At 41.0% G+C, this 13,672-nt stretch overlaps 1 protein-coding gene across 3 annotated transcripts; it reads right to left on the bottom strand.

Moving 5' to 3' along the window:
- Nucleotides 1-1,049: 1,049 nt before the first annotated feature.
- C10H1orf146 (chromosome 10 C1orf146 homolog) lies at nucleotides 1,050-13,286 on the bottom strand. Of its 3 annotated transcripts, none has more exons than XM_072127132.1 (6): nucleotides 13,201-13,286; nucleotides 10,021-10,108; nucleotides 8,268-8,361; nucleotides 6,601-6,769; nucleotides 3,010-3,088; nucleotides 1,052-1,569 (listed from the first exon to the last, which is right to left on the bottom strand). In XM_072127132.1, exons 2-6 carry the CDS (start codon nucleotides 10,087-10,089, stop codon nucleotides 1,465-1,467), a joined length of 516 nt encoding a protein of 171 aa, XP_071983233.1. In that variant the 5' UTR covers nucleotides 10,090-10,108; nucleotides 13,201-13,286; the 3' UTR covers nucleotides 1,052-1,464. The 3 variants fall into 3 exon arrangements, with proteins under 3 accessions (XP_071983234.1, XP_071983233.1, XP_071983232.1); XM_072127131.1 differs by having other exon boundaries at nucleotides 13,181-13,270; XM_072127133.1 differs by lacking the exon at nucleotides 10,021-10,108 and having other exon boundaries at nucleotides 1,050-1,569; nucleotides 13,181-13,257.
- Nucleotides 13,287-13,672: the final 386 nt, after the last annotated feature.

Here is a 13,672-nt window from a genome sequence, read left to right as displayed (position 1 = left end):
GGCTCAGTATTAACATTATATTTGTTATTCCCATTGTGATATCAAAAAAAATTCTGCACTGGTTGCCCATGCAAATAATGTTGATAGAGCCAGGTTTTGATGGGAATCAGGGACAGTCTTGTGTATGGGGAGTCTTGACTAGGCTGATGGCAGACAACAGAAATATTAGATCTGTCAAAATATCAGTAATATCTCCTACCTGTCATATAGATGTAAATGTAGGCCACCTCCAGACCTATTTATCCCATAGAATATGAACTATATGACGCCCATATTTCCCAAACTAAAACCCTGCTCTAGGAACCTAGCATTGTAGTCATATTAGTGCTGGGAGTCCCTGCCTTTCCTTTGAGCCATAGCCTTGTATTGAAAACTACATTACAGTATAGATCTGGTATCTTGAGGTACAGTAGGGACGCCAAGCATCATACGCCAGTACGTGTCCTGGGCATTGTTCAGTCTGGTAAATCATACCATTCATACTTTAAAGGGAACCTGTCACCAGGAGACCCCTTTTTAGCACTCCCCCAGTCCCCACAGAGCATAGTACATACACTGCCAAAGTGTTTTTGGATAAAAAAAAAGTTTTACAGAAAAAAAATATGTTATATAAAACCTTTCATTAGCATCTGCTGTGTGACTAGGCACTCGTCCACTGGGAGGGGCTGGAAAGGAGCAGTTTACCCCCCACCCTTGGGAAACTGCTCCTCCATGTGTCCTTTGCAAATATATGAATAACTCCCCTCACTCGGGATTGGCTGTAGAGGAGCAGGGGGCGTCGCTAAGCCAAGTGATGGGTGTTTTCATATATTTGAAAAGGTTACATGGAGTAGGTGTTCCTCAAGGGTGGGGGTGGGGGGAACTGCTCCTTTCCAGCCCCTCCCAATTGGCAACTGCTTAGTCACACAGCAGATGCTAATGAAAGGTACAATATAACATTTCTTTTTTTCTGTGAAACCAAATTTTAATACAAAAACACTATGGTAGAGTATGTACTATGCTCTGTGGGGACTGGGGGAGTGCTAAAAATGGGTCTCCTGGTGACAGGTTCCCTTTAACAATGAATATGAAAGCATTTGCAGTGTACAGTTGTCGTAAGCTCCCAGGAATACTCCCTGCATGTTTATAAAATATATTCATAGTCCTCCCTATACAGTATTATTTTGGGCTGTGTTGGGCTAGTGTATGCACATGGCATTGTTTATGGCATATGTAAGGAAGTCTATTCACCATGGACACATACAGAATTTCAGTTATGGCCTAAATCTTAATAACACACTCAACCCTTATATATTTCTATATGAATTCATGCATGAAAAATGTTATGTTTTTTTATACGTAACTTTAAATCATGACAGATATGATGAGCATTATAGTAGATGTATACTGATAACCATGTAATAACTATACTGAATCCAGTTGTAAGGAACGATGGAGGTGATAGATGTAGCAGCGGCCACACAATCATATCTTGCGCAGCGTTTCAAACACTTGGCTATTCTCAATAATATGCATTTTAGCCTGGAGAAGTCTGTCTCGAATACTTTCAAGGTAAGGTTTGCAGGAAGCCTGTAAAAGATATATAATAGACATAAGATGCATGTGCTGATGGTGGGTACAGTATCATCTGTATGGATTCATTCCACTTAGTCATTTTCCTTTTGGCCTATAGGAAATGTTACATAATTAATCTGTATTTCTAAGCTTAAAGGGACCCTGTCATCAGAAATTGACCCAATAAACCCCTATCAGTATGTTGTGAAGCATATTAACACCTTCCAGATCATCTTTCTTTTACAGTACTTTTTGGACTATAAGGCGCACCGGAGTATAAGGCGCACCATCAAATTTCTGAGAAAATAAAAGGATTTATAGTCCGAAAAATACGGTATATGGAGCATCATCCACAAAAACTACATGAAAGAGAGATGTAAATTGTATATATGACATGGAGGCAGAGAACTGCGCACAGAAGTGCAGCAAGGACTTACCGGCTATGGAGACGGCTCGGCCCGCAAGCCCTCTCCATGCATCGGGACCCGGCTTGTGGCATACCAGTACGGCGCAAGTCGGGAAGGGGTTAAATCATCGAACTGTAGCTATATGTGCCTTAGGGTAGTTTTCTTATTGTTTTTTATAATGCGCTTCTTTTGCGATTTGTCTGTGTCCGCAAAAAAAACAATTCCGACTTAAAAACATCACACCTGATTTCTCAATCTAATCGGTAAAAAATAAGACATTTCATCAGTTTTTTTTGTTTTGTTTTTTTTACGGACCCATAGACTTGTATTGCCCTCTGTGATCCGCATCAGTAAAAAAAGAAGGACTTGTTTCATAATTTTTCCACAGACAACATATCAGTGAAAAAACTAGGCCAATGTGAAAACCATTGAAAACCATGACTTTGTGAGGCATCTGTGGAAATCACTGAACCATGGATGTGAAAAACACAAGATGTGAAAGATGTGTGGGTGATTGTTATCTTCTATCCTGAATATACAGCATACAGCTAATCCTGCATATACTGGCACTGCACAACATTACTACTACTCTTATGCTGCATAGATGGGCACAGTACTAGTAGTATTCTTATCCTGTTGGTATAGGCACAGCACCGTGTTATTTTTAGGATAGTTTCACACTATGGTCGTAAAATCCAGAGGATCATAACAGACATTACAAATGCCAGAATGACTAATACAAACATAAGACTTTCGTACTGTAATATCTGCTGCAGGCCACTCATTTTTTTTAAATTTACTACCGGTATATTGTAACCACTTAAATCTCCAGAAATTTTGTTTAAAACTGGTCCTCACAACCATTTTTGGTGGTAATATTGTTACCTGGGCTGCAGGCCCACTCGGATGTGTGTTGTCCTCTAGTCCTGAACACCGTTACCTCTAGTTACACCTTTTGGAGAGGATTTGGCAATTTGTGTGTACGTTTTCCTTCAGAAGCATTTCTTTCATGTTGAGTAGCTGACTTTGGAGGAATGAACCAGCTTACCTTTGCTATAGTTAAAATGCTTTTAACCGCCTCCATACTATTATGGGCAGGAATTATTTTTAAGTTACTTCCAAGGAACCTAAAGCAATAAGTGAGAAGGTGAAAATAGGTTCTGTACTTTTTCACATATAATGCATAATTGAACAGTAGAAATATATATTTAAAAAAAAAAAAAAACCTTTAATCATAAACTGCTAATTTCTCCACTTAACATACCTCGGGCTTTGAATTCACATTACTCTGCTTTTAGAATCACATACTTTATCAGATATTCTGGCCACATCAAATTATTTCCTATCCTTGCTGCTTTGTCTTATAGGACACACATAGGCACTGCCACTACATTTACTTTTAGCTACCCCATAGGAGTGGAATAGTAGTTGCCTACTTCTGCCAGTCGTATTGGAAATGAATGGAGAACATGTGGATATTGGACCATTATCTCAATTCATTTGGGCTGCTTTCACTGGTTCCATCTAGATTGTGTTACAAAACGCTATCTAGACAGAAGGGAGGGGCTCGGCCCGATAGCAAATGCATTTCAATCGAAACACATGCGATTGACATTTAGCTTCCGGTGTTTTGCATTGTTTACATGCACAGCAGCGGGCGCTCATTACCAGTCGGATGCGTTTTGAATGAAGCCCTCCACGTTCTGTCTGAATTGTGTTTTGAAATGCAAACCAGACGGAACGTGTCAACACAAACTTGAAGATTTTAGGGAAAGTCATTCACAGCATGCAATGTCAATCAGCTGCCTCTAAAGCAGGGGTCTCAAACTCAATTTACCTGGGGGCCGCTGGAGGTAGATTATGGGTAAGGCTGGGCCGCATCAAGTTTTCCACACAAAATGCGCTTACAAAATATCATTATTCAGATTCAAATGTCATGGCGTCTCCCAGCGCAAGGAAAGCCCCGAGCTGGGAGACATGTTTTTTCTCTATGAACGCGTCCTGTGCACCGAGGGGTCCCAAGCTCCTACCGTACTGAGCCCAGGACACTCCATCCCCTCCTCCCCCCCGGTACTTGCCTCCCATCGAAGAAGATGAAGTCGCCGCTCTGAACTGCACCAAGTGCGTTCAGAGCGGCGACTTCATCTTCTTCAAGTACCGGAGGGAAGGGGATTAACCGGTTACCGGCCCTTTCCTGTTTTTTCATGTCCATTTTTCACTCCCCACCTTCAAAAATCTATAACTTTTTTATTTTTACACGTAAAGAGCTGTGTGATGGCTTGTTTTCTGCTTAACAAATTGCACTTCATAGTGATGGTATTAAATATTACATGCCATGTACTCGGAAGCGGGAAAAAAATTCCAAATGCAATGAAAATGCATTTGCGCCATTTTCTTGTGGGCTTGGATATTACGTCTTTCACTGAGCGCCCCAAATGACATGTCTACTTTATTCTTTGGGTCGGTACGATTAAGGGGATACCAAATTTGTATAGGTTTTATAATGTTTTCATACATTTACAAAAATTAAAACCTCCTGTACAAAAATTATTTTTTTTGATTTTGCCAAATTCTGGCGCTAATAACTTTTTTATACTTTGGTGTACGGAGCTGTGGGTGGTGTCATTTTTTGCGAAATTTGATAATATGTTCAATGATATCATTTTTAGGACTGTACGACCTTTTGATCACTTTTTTATAGATTTTTTTATATTTTTCAAAATGGCAAAAAAGTGCCATTTTCGACTTTGGGCGCTATTTTCCGTAACGGGGTTAAACGCATTGTAAAAAACGTTATCATATTTTGATAGATCGGGCATTTTCGGACGCGTCGATACCTAATGTGTTTATGATTTTTACTGTTTATTTATATTTATGTCAGTTCTAGGGAAAGGGGGGTAATTTGAAATTTAATGTTTTTTTTATTCTAATTTTTTTTTAAAAAACTTTTTTTTATTTTTATTTATACTATTTTTCAGACTCCCTAGGGTACTTTAACCCTAGGTTGTCTGATCGATCCTATCATATACTGCCATACTACAGTATGGCAGTATAAGGGGATTTTCCTCCTCATTCATTACAATGTGCTATCAGCACATTGTAATGAAGGGGTTAAAACGAAATAGCCTCGGGTCTTCGGAAGACCCGAGGCTACCATGGAGACAGATCGCTGCCCCCGGGGGAGCGGCGATCCCAGGTAAGATGGCGGCGCCCATCGCTGTGAAAGCGCCCGCGATCGGTGCTGGCACCGATCGCGGGTGTTACCGGTAAGCCTTTGCTGCAATATGCAGCAAAGACTTACCGGCTATGGAGAGGGCTCAGCCCGTGAGCCCTCTCCATGCAGCGCGACCCGACCGCCGCCGTGAATACACGGCGGGCGGTGCTTTTCCAGGTGGGGGCCGCAAAATGTTGTCCCGCGGGCCGCGAGTTTGAGACCCCTGCTCTAAAGCCAGTAAGATCTTGTCATGTATCAAAAGTGGTATGGACTCTCGTGAAAGGGATGTAATATTTCCACTATACAAGGCATTGGTTCGGCCTCACCTGGAATATGCTGTCCAGTTCTGGGCACCGGTCCATAAAAAGGAAGCCCTGGAACTGGAGAGGGCTCAACAAAGAGCCATATAAATTATAAGGGGTATGGAGGGTCTTAGTTATGAGGAAAGATTAAAACAACTAGATTTATTTAGCGAGGGGACATGATTAATTTATTTAAAGGTCCATACAAAAATCAAATCAATAGACGATCAAATCAAAATTTGATTAAATTAAAAGATGAGAGGTCACTGTCTCCATCTGAAGAAATCAAGGTTTAATCACCTGAGGAGACAGGGCTTTTTTTTACTATGAGAACTGTCAATCTGTGGAATAGCCTGCCTCAGGTGCTGGTCACAGCAGGGACAGCGGAGAGCTTCAAGAAGGGTCTAGATGCCTTTTTAAACCTAAATAACATTGATGGTTATGTTATATAGGATTGTTTCCCCTGAATCCCTTCCTCATCCAATCCCTACCCTTCCTTGGTTGAACTTGATGGACAAGTGTCTTTTTTCAACCGTATAAACTATGATACTATGATACATAATTAGTGGGGATCTTTTTGATCAGTAAGTTTTCCTATGAATAGTGGATTACTTGATGTAGCTATAAAACCCCTATTATTGAGAATGACACCACAAAAAGAAATGTGTACAGGTTGCATTAAAGTGGTTGCACCAAATTTTCAAGATGATCAGTGAGTGTCTGACGGCTGGGACCCCCAACAATCACTGGAATGGTGGTCCTTTGGTGATCACTAATGGATGAAGAGGCAGTATGAGCATGTGTGGAGATGATTGGAGAACCCCTTTAAGCGGTGATCATACACTTTGCATTTTAAGGATATGTTTCTACTTGTCATCTTGCTTGTAGACTTTTCTGCAACATATCTACTGCCTGTATGAGGACATGGCACCAGAGATGTGGTACATGTATCCCAGTTTGAGAATCTAGAACATGCACAATTTTCTATAACAATCAGAATTTAATATAAAACAAGCCACTGCGTAACACAAAAGAATCAGGTTCTATGGGATTTGTGCGGCAGCCTGACAGATGTCAGTTCGTGGGGCAATAACTCGAGTCATTGGAAATGTAAATGAAATACCTGAGCTGAATGCTGAACATCAGGTCTCGTTCCTCTTCTCCGTGGAGAGCTGCCACTATCACTAAGAAGCTGTTTCGATGAATAGATATGAATTGCTGTATTATATCAAAGAAGGATTCTCTCTCACTGCCAAGGGCCTCTTGAGCATTTGCCAGCAAAAATGCTATGCCTTTATAAAGAGAAAAGTATTGGCTAGCCTGTAATGTAATGTGCAATAAAAAATAAAACAACACTGCTTACAACATTTATACGAGATCATGGGAATCAGGTGTAGCATATCCTGGAGAAGTGGAGAGAGGAGCCCTCCTCACCCCTCCATGCCGTGTAGTCAGGACGTACAGATCTTTTTTTCATGCCATGGCACGGTGACACATGTGCTCACCATACCAAGCCAAGTACAAGTCACTTCTATGGCGACCATGTGCTAGCTGCCTTTTTTAGGGCTAGCATATGGCTGTCACGTACAATAGTATGAAAGGGGCCTTGAATTTTAGACACTCTGACAACTAGTATAATAAAGGAGATGTGGTCTTATCATGGGGGTGTGACTTCATGGAGGGAATGGCATACACCAAAAATTATGTAAATAGGCCAAAATTTTATCACCTTTTTCTGGCATGAACTAAGCCAGCAGGAGGGTACATAGTTGAAGGTGGGAAGAAATCTGAATGCAGTAAAATTGACGAGAAAACACTTTTGCACCATATTTTTATCAACTATGTTTTTACAGCCATCACTGTGCGCTCCAAATGATGCCTCAACTTTATTTACAGGAATACATTTACAGGAATACCAAAGTAAGGCTACATTCACACTGACGTGTGCCTGCAGTACAGTAGCACGGCGGACACACGTCGGCGCCAGGGAGAGGAGGAGGAGGTGAACGCTGCTCACCCCCACCCCTCTCCATAGGGTTATATATATGGCTGCAGCGCCGTATTACGGGAGAAAGATAAGACGTGTCCTATCTTTCTCCTGGGAATAGTATGGTGCCGCACATGTTTTTTTTTTTTTTTTTGTAAGGCCCCTTGCTTATGACCGCGTATGGTGGTCTGGCAGGACACCACCCTATGTGACCTCTCCAGTCGAATGTATACTATGCCTGCATCCATGCCCAGGTGTAGCATAGATTGGTGTGTAAGGAGACCAAGTGTGGGGGGAGCAGGATATTAGGTAATTTACCAATCTACATTTATGGGCCGTTCTGCACTGTTTTCTTAAGATGTAAATTGAAGCTTCTTGTTTTCTACCTCATCAGCCAGACATTTCTGTCCATAAAATGGCCGCAGATGGAGGGTCATGTGATCTCTGTCTATGAACAGTCACCCTGCCAGGACCTTAAGATTATATTCATGAATATAAGATGAAAGTCCTGGCAGGACGATTGTGCACACTGTAAAAGAATTGTGCTGTTCATAGACATAGGGGGAGATTTATCAGGGCTTTTATTCCAGAAAACTGGTGTAGAAACACTGAAATAATCCCAATTGCTAGCAAACCTCCAGCAGGTGCAATGATTTCTCCCTTTACGCCATCTCAACTCCAAGGGGGTATGGTAGTGACCTGTCCATAGTAGTTTTGTAATTCATAACAAAACTTAAAAATAAAATTGTCAAGAAGAAAATCTCTTAACTGATGATATGCAATTATTTTTCATAGCAACATACCCGAAAGTGGAAAAATGATAGAACCGGTTATCACAGATTCTGAAACACGGATTTTATGCTTTTGATTTCGTAAGGATGCGATCACGTCTTGCATCTGGTGGAAAGTACAATGTTTTGTGTGAATAATTGTTGAGACAAAAAGGCATATGACAAAAATATCCATGTATTCTTTTTGAAGTTTTTTTTTTTTTTTCTTTCAAAACATAGTATAACAACCAACTAAACATATAGAAAGATGTTTAAGGCGTGCATGAGAATTGGACTGGCTCTCCATTTCTGATGGATCATGAATGTGGAAGATAAATGTGGTAGCAACCCCGAGTCACGGGGGCGTCAGCTGCAATAGCCCGAATCCCCATCTTCTTGAGTCATCCTCTCCATCTGCCTACTTGAGTTAACTGCAGCAAATCTTACACTTTCCCAGTCATCTATCATGCACATGGAGCAGTCGAGATGGGTCACCCTGTCTTCAATCTCACTGCACATACATTGCTGACCTTGGCCGGTTGCTAGTCAGTAAGCGGAGGTTGTGTCTAGCCTCCCTCACTATCAGGAGCAGGGAGGAGGAAATAGGGCGCAGCCCATTGAAGCTGACTTCCCCGGGGCTTGCAGGCAGCCAGGTAAGCTTTTGTATACTTTTATAACTTACTGGAACCATGAAGATTGTCCATAAAGCATTTTTCAGCTGTGTATTACAATGGCTGTTGGAACCCATCATTAGCTAAAAGAGACATTCCTGAAGACAGGTTCCCTTTAAGTCAAACCACATGTAGGTCTTGCATGTATAAAAGTAAATCATGAAATCTGTTATTTGAGAGTAACTTGGGTGGTGCAGTAATTTTCCTCTGGAAATGTGTTTTTATGTCCAAGGCCCAATTTCATAGGACACAGGAGCTTATATACTGTATATTTTGTCTCTAAACTGCAACATCTCCATTGTGTTTTCAGCAATCCACAGGTTACAAAATTGTCATATTGTAAAGATTTTTTATTTTATAAAATCGAGCGCATTTCCTGTGTGTTTTTAGCTGCCCATACCCTAATGTAGCATTAATATAAATGGTACTCACTTTTTCTGCACCTATACTATACAGCACTTGCAGCATATCATCCATGGTTATTCAGAAGCTCCACTGCATTACAACTTAGCCCAGCTGTTGATCCAATTGTTGGTGCTGCTGTTAGGTTGGGCAGCAGGGACTCCTTGCATCATATTTCTCTTTGATGCAGGGGCTCCCATCCACTGCACTTCGCTTGGCCCATGGGATCTGACCAGCATATGGGCCGGTTTCCACGGACTGAGCATGTTCATGTGTGGCCGTAGTTTTTATACAGGTTTTGGTTAAATGAGTAACAGCAGGCCGGGAAAAGTGACCAACATATGGCCTATATTTTCTCATAGACCTAATAGCGGTGTACACCAACCTCTCCAATACCAACCAAACATTGCACTACAAGAATTATACATTACATGATGGATTACATCAAGAGGTTTGTAATTTGTAGGTTGTAATTTTTTCAGCAAAAATTGGGAATAAATGAACTATGCCTCCGAGCTTTGTAACTAATTTCCCAAAATGAATAGTCTAATAACTTAGCATATACAATGGTAGAGCTTCAGCAGTAGTAGTGAAGTGTTCTTTACATAACACAATGAATTCCCGGAGGAGGGTGTATTGCTGACTATAACTTATGTTTGTAATGGAAGAAGACAGTGGTAGTATTAGAGACAATCAGCATGAGCGCATGGTACCTGCACATTACTGCTCACAATCACAGTGGTGCTCCAATCCTTAGCCAGGTTTGCATCCTGAGAGCCCATTATTGCTGCTTCCAGTTGTCTTGACAACATATAAGAAATTATAATTTGCATAAGATCTATACAGAAACATATGGGCAAACTTATACATTCAAACATAACTTCCAACATATTTATGGTTTTAGATCCTGATCTTATGTAATCCTCTGACCAATCTCTTATAAAGGGAATCTGTCACCACATTTTCACATATACAGCTAGTGGCAGGTTCCTGTAGAGCCCTATTCACTAACTGACACCCTTCTTTTAGCTATTGATTCTCTTACATTTACATAAATCAGCTTTACATTATATTCCCTGACATCAGAGAAGGCTTGTCCTGCTCGCCCAGGCCCCTTACATCTATTCCTCCCCATCTTCTCAGAATGTCATGTGACCAGGATATCATCACAGGTCCTTTAGTCTCCTAACATTAGCAAACTGTACATCATGCATACATCTGTATGTATGTAACATGACATTTGCTTATGTCATCCTGGTCATATGACTAAGTGCTCAATAATGTAACAGAGTAGGACAGGACAGGACAGGACAATCCAAGTAAATTTTAATATGTAGGACTCATTTAGTGTGATAGACTGACATCCGGTGAGTTGCATCTACATTTACAAAGTGATTTTTGTAACACTGCAGTAATTGAAAGGAAACAGGGATAAGGGCAATGATTTTTAATTATAGTTATCAACAAAGCCATTATTTTGGGTGGGTTAATTTGCATGACAGGTTTCTCTGTAAACTATGCACTGTGACTTACAGTGATTTATCTGATGTCTGTTCCGAGGCTGTGTTGTGATAAAATGGACTGACTCCACAAACATAAAACAAATTATAAGAATAATGACATTCTCTTTAAATGTCTGTGTTGTTCCTGAGCTAAGTGTTTAAGCCAGGGCTGAACAACATTTATTGGTCCAAGGGCCACATGGTCATACTGCTCAACTTTAAGGGGCTGCATAAGTAACTAGTACCCCCTAGATCAGTGATGGCGAACCTTTTAGCGGCCGAGTGCCCAAACTGAACCCAAAACCCCCTTTATTTATCGCAAAGTGCCAACCAAAAATTAAAGCTGTAACTTATTGCTCCATATTTAACAACTTCATATTTACCTCCTGAGGACAGCAACACAGTTGAAAGATGGAAAATTGTCATTATTTTAGCTTCTTTCCAGTGTCCCTCTCTACACAGAGAATTGTGGGACCAGCAGGAAGTCCTCCAAAGATAATTTGGCCCTGTCTACACATTCTCCCTTTTCCTACAGTTCCAAGGAGTGAAGTAAGTATCAAAATATTACTGACGGCAGCATCTTTTAAGTTGCTTGGAACAGGAGGAAAATTCTTTGAGTCCTGTCTGGTGTGCTGGGGCGATGGCCCGGGTGCCCACAGAAAGGGCTCTGAGTGCCACCTCTGGCACCCGTGCCATAGGTTCTCCACCACTGCCTTAGATGCACCAACAACCAGAGGACAGCACAAAATGCCATCCCAATATTAGATTAAATAAATACTACAGTTTAGCAATAAATACCACCCCAGAAACAAGATACTGCATTCAGAGAAGACAATGATAGTTGAGACCCCAGAGTAGACAATAAGGGGGGCCCAGATAACACAATCATTTTCTTCCCTTGCACCACACTGCAGTTTCTTCTCTCTTCTATGTGCCACTCTGCAGAGAGCAGAGCTGTGGCAGGAAAGGTAGAGGACCCGGGAGCAGTACAGCTGAGAGGTACTTACCGCCAATGGCCCTAGGCTGCATAAAAATTGTCAGCTATTACAAGTCAAATTTTTTAATGGCATTTACTTGGGAAAAGTGGGGGTCCTTCTGTTCACTTTTAGTTCTGCAGTTTGAGGACCTTCGAAGGTCCTGGTCTAAGAATTAGTTGAAAGCATGAGGATTTCATGGTTGGAAGTCCTCCTATTTATTATCTCTACAGGACAGTATCAAACTTGGCAACTGGCAAACCGCCTATATCATAATCCGCTACGTTTTTTGCCGCCCTGGTCTATGTCCTCACCTTGACGCACAGAGTAGAGAGGAGGACGCAGGAGCAGTAAGGATTTCTCAGTTGCACTAACTGCTACCCGGATTTCTGCTTCAATGGGTGCAATTTTCTGTTACAGGGGTTTACCGCTGCAAATAGCCGTTTTATATGTTGATAGATTGTGACGCATTGATACCCAACATGTTTATGATTTTATTGTTCTATTTCTTTATCAGTTTATTTATTTTTTTTATACCCCCAGGGGTGCTTGAACCCATGCAGGTCTAATCCTTCCTAACATACTTAGCCTACATTCACACGGCGATGTGCCCACCCGTACCATAGCACGACGGGCACACATCAGTGTCCGGGAGGGGAGCTCTCCCCTGCCCCTCTCCATAGCAATATATGGCGACGGCGCCATATTATGGGGAAAGATAGGACTTGTCCTTTCTCCAGGCTATGGAACAGTACGGGTCCGCACGCCCATTGCAGTCTATGGGGGACGTATATACGGCCTATATATGTCCCCCTTATGGCCGTGTGAATGTAGACTTATACTGTATTGCAATATATGAAAATCTGCTAGGGATCTATAGCAAATTATCCCCATGTGAAGTGATGATCTCATCCAAGATGGCAACGCCTTACACAATCGATGCCAGCAATGATCGCAGGTGTCAATGTATGGTGTATGAAGAGGGCTGTACATCATAATAGGGTTGAATAAAGCCCACAAGTAAAGAATTGTTTGTATGTATTACTAAAAAAATACATAAATTAATGTAGGTATTGTTGTAATCATACTCTCCCACAGAAAGGTTACATATGGTCAATGGTGAAAAATGTAAATTCCAGAATTAGTGGGGGATTCTCTTCAGAAAGTTAATAAAATTCAGTCAATAAGTTGCAGACAACCCCAAATGGAAACCACAAAAAAGTAATGGCAGCCTTGTCATTGGCATCTGGTACCCATAGAGATACTTTTTAAGAGAAAGGTATTTTGTATGATATAAGTTGTTGTTGTTTTTTTTTTTTTTTTTTGGGGGGGGGGGCCGTATAGGTTAGACTTTAACTGATATGTGTAAATTCAGCCTTCTTTACCCCCAATTTTACCTCACAATAGCTTGTTTTACCATGTACTATCCTGGGGCCTTTTCAGTCAGCAATGGGCAGTAGGCCTGGTTGCTGTGGTAACTACTGAGCTATTCAGTCAAATACTATACTTCATGCAGCCAGTAGGAGGCAGTGTAGTCAGTTTCCAGGCACCATACCTTGCCAATTATCATATATTATTATACTGTATTTACTCATTTTTACACCAATTTTATGATTACAGATATTTTCACCCCAGAATTAGTTTTATATGTAAAAAATATACTTTACATACATGAGTAAACTGAATAAAAGACAGAATGGTCAATAATACCAGTTTTCAGGGGTTGAAGGGGTATGCATGAACAAATATAAATTATTCTTTGTTATAGGAACAGTTATACAATTTTATACATGGACATTCCAGATCTTGGATTTGTAATCTCTGCTTTGGTGGTGTAACTTCCATTTATTTTACAGCAGACATGGGCCACGTGATTTCACATTTGTGAG

The sequence above is a fragment of the Engystomops pustulosus genome, chromosome 10, assembly GCF_040894005.1.
Source record: "Engystomops pustulosus chromosome 10, aEngPut4.maternal, whole genome shotgun sequence".
Classification (NCBI taxonomy): domain Eukaryota; kingdom Metazoa; phylum Chordata; class Amphibia; order Anura; family Leptodactylidae; genus Engystomops; species Engystomops pustulosus.
Note: the sequence above shows the minus strand (reverse complement) of the source record. Positions and strands in the feature narration are given on the sequence as shown.

What these genes read in the sequence shown, in the direction of transcription:
- C10H1orf146 (XM_072127131.1), bottom strand. Translation starts at nt 13,203, where the DNA reads ATGGTAAAACAAGCTATTGTGAG. An exon ending in ATGTTCAGCATTCAGCTCAG is followed by an intron (nt 3,089 to 6,600) that starts GTATTTCATTTA and finishes TTATTGCTTTAG; the next exon opens with GTTCCTTGGAAGTAACTTAA. An exon ending in GCATTTTAACTATAGCAAAG is followed by an intron (nt 1,570 to 3,009) that starts GTAAGCTGGTTC and finishes TATCTTTTACAG; the next exon opens with GCTTCCTGCAAACCTTACCT.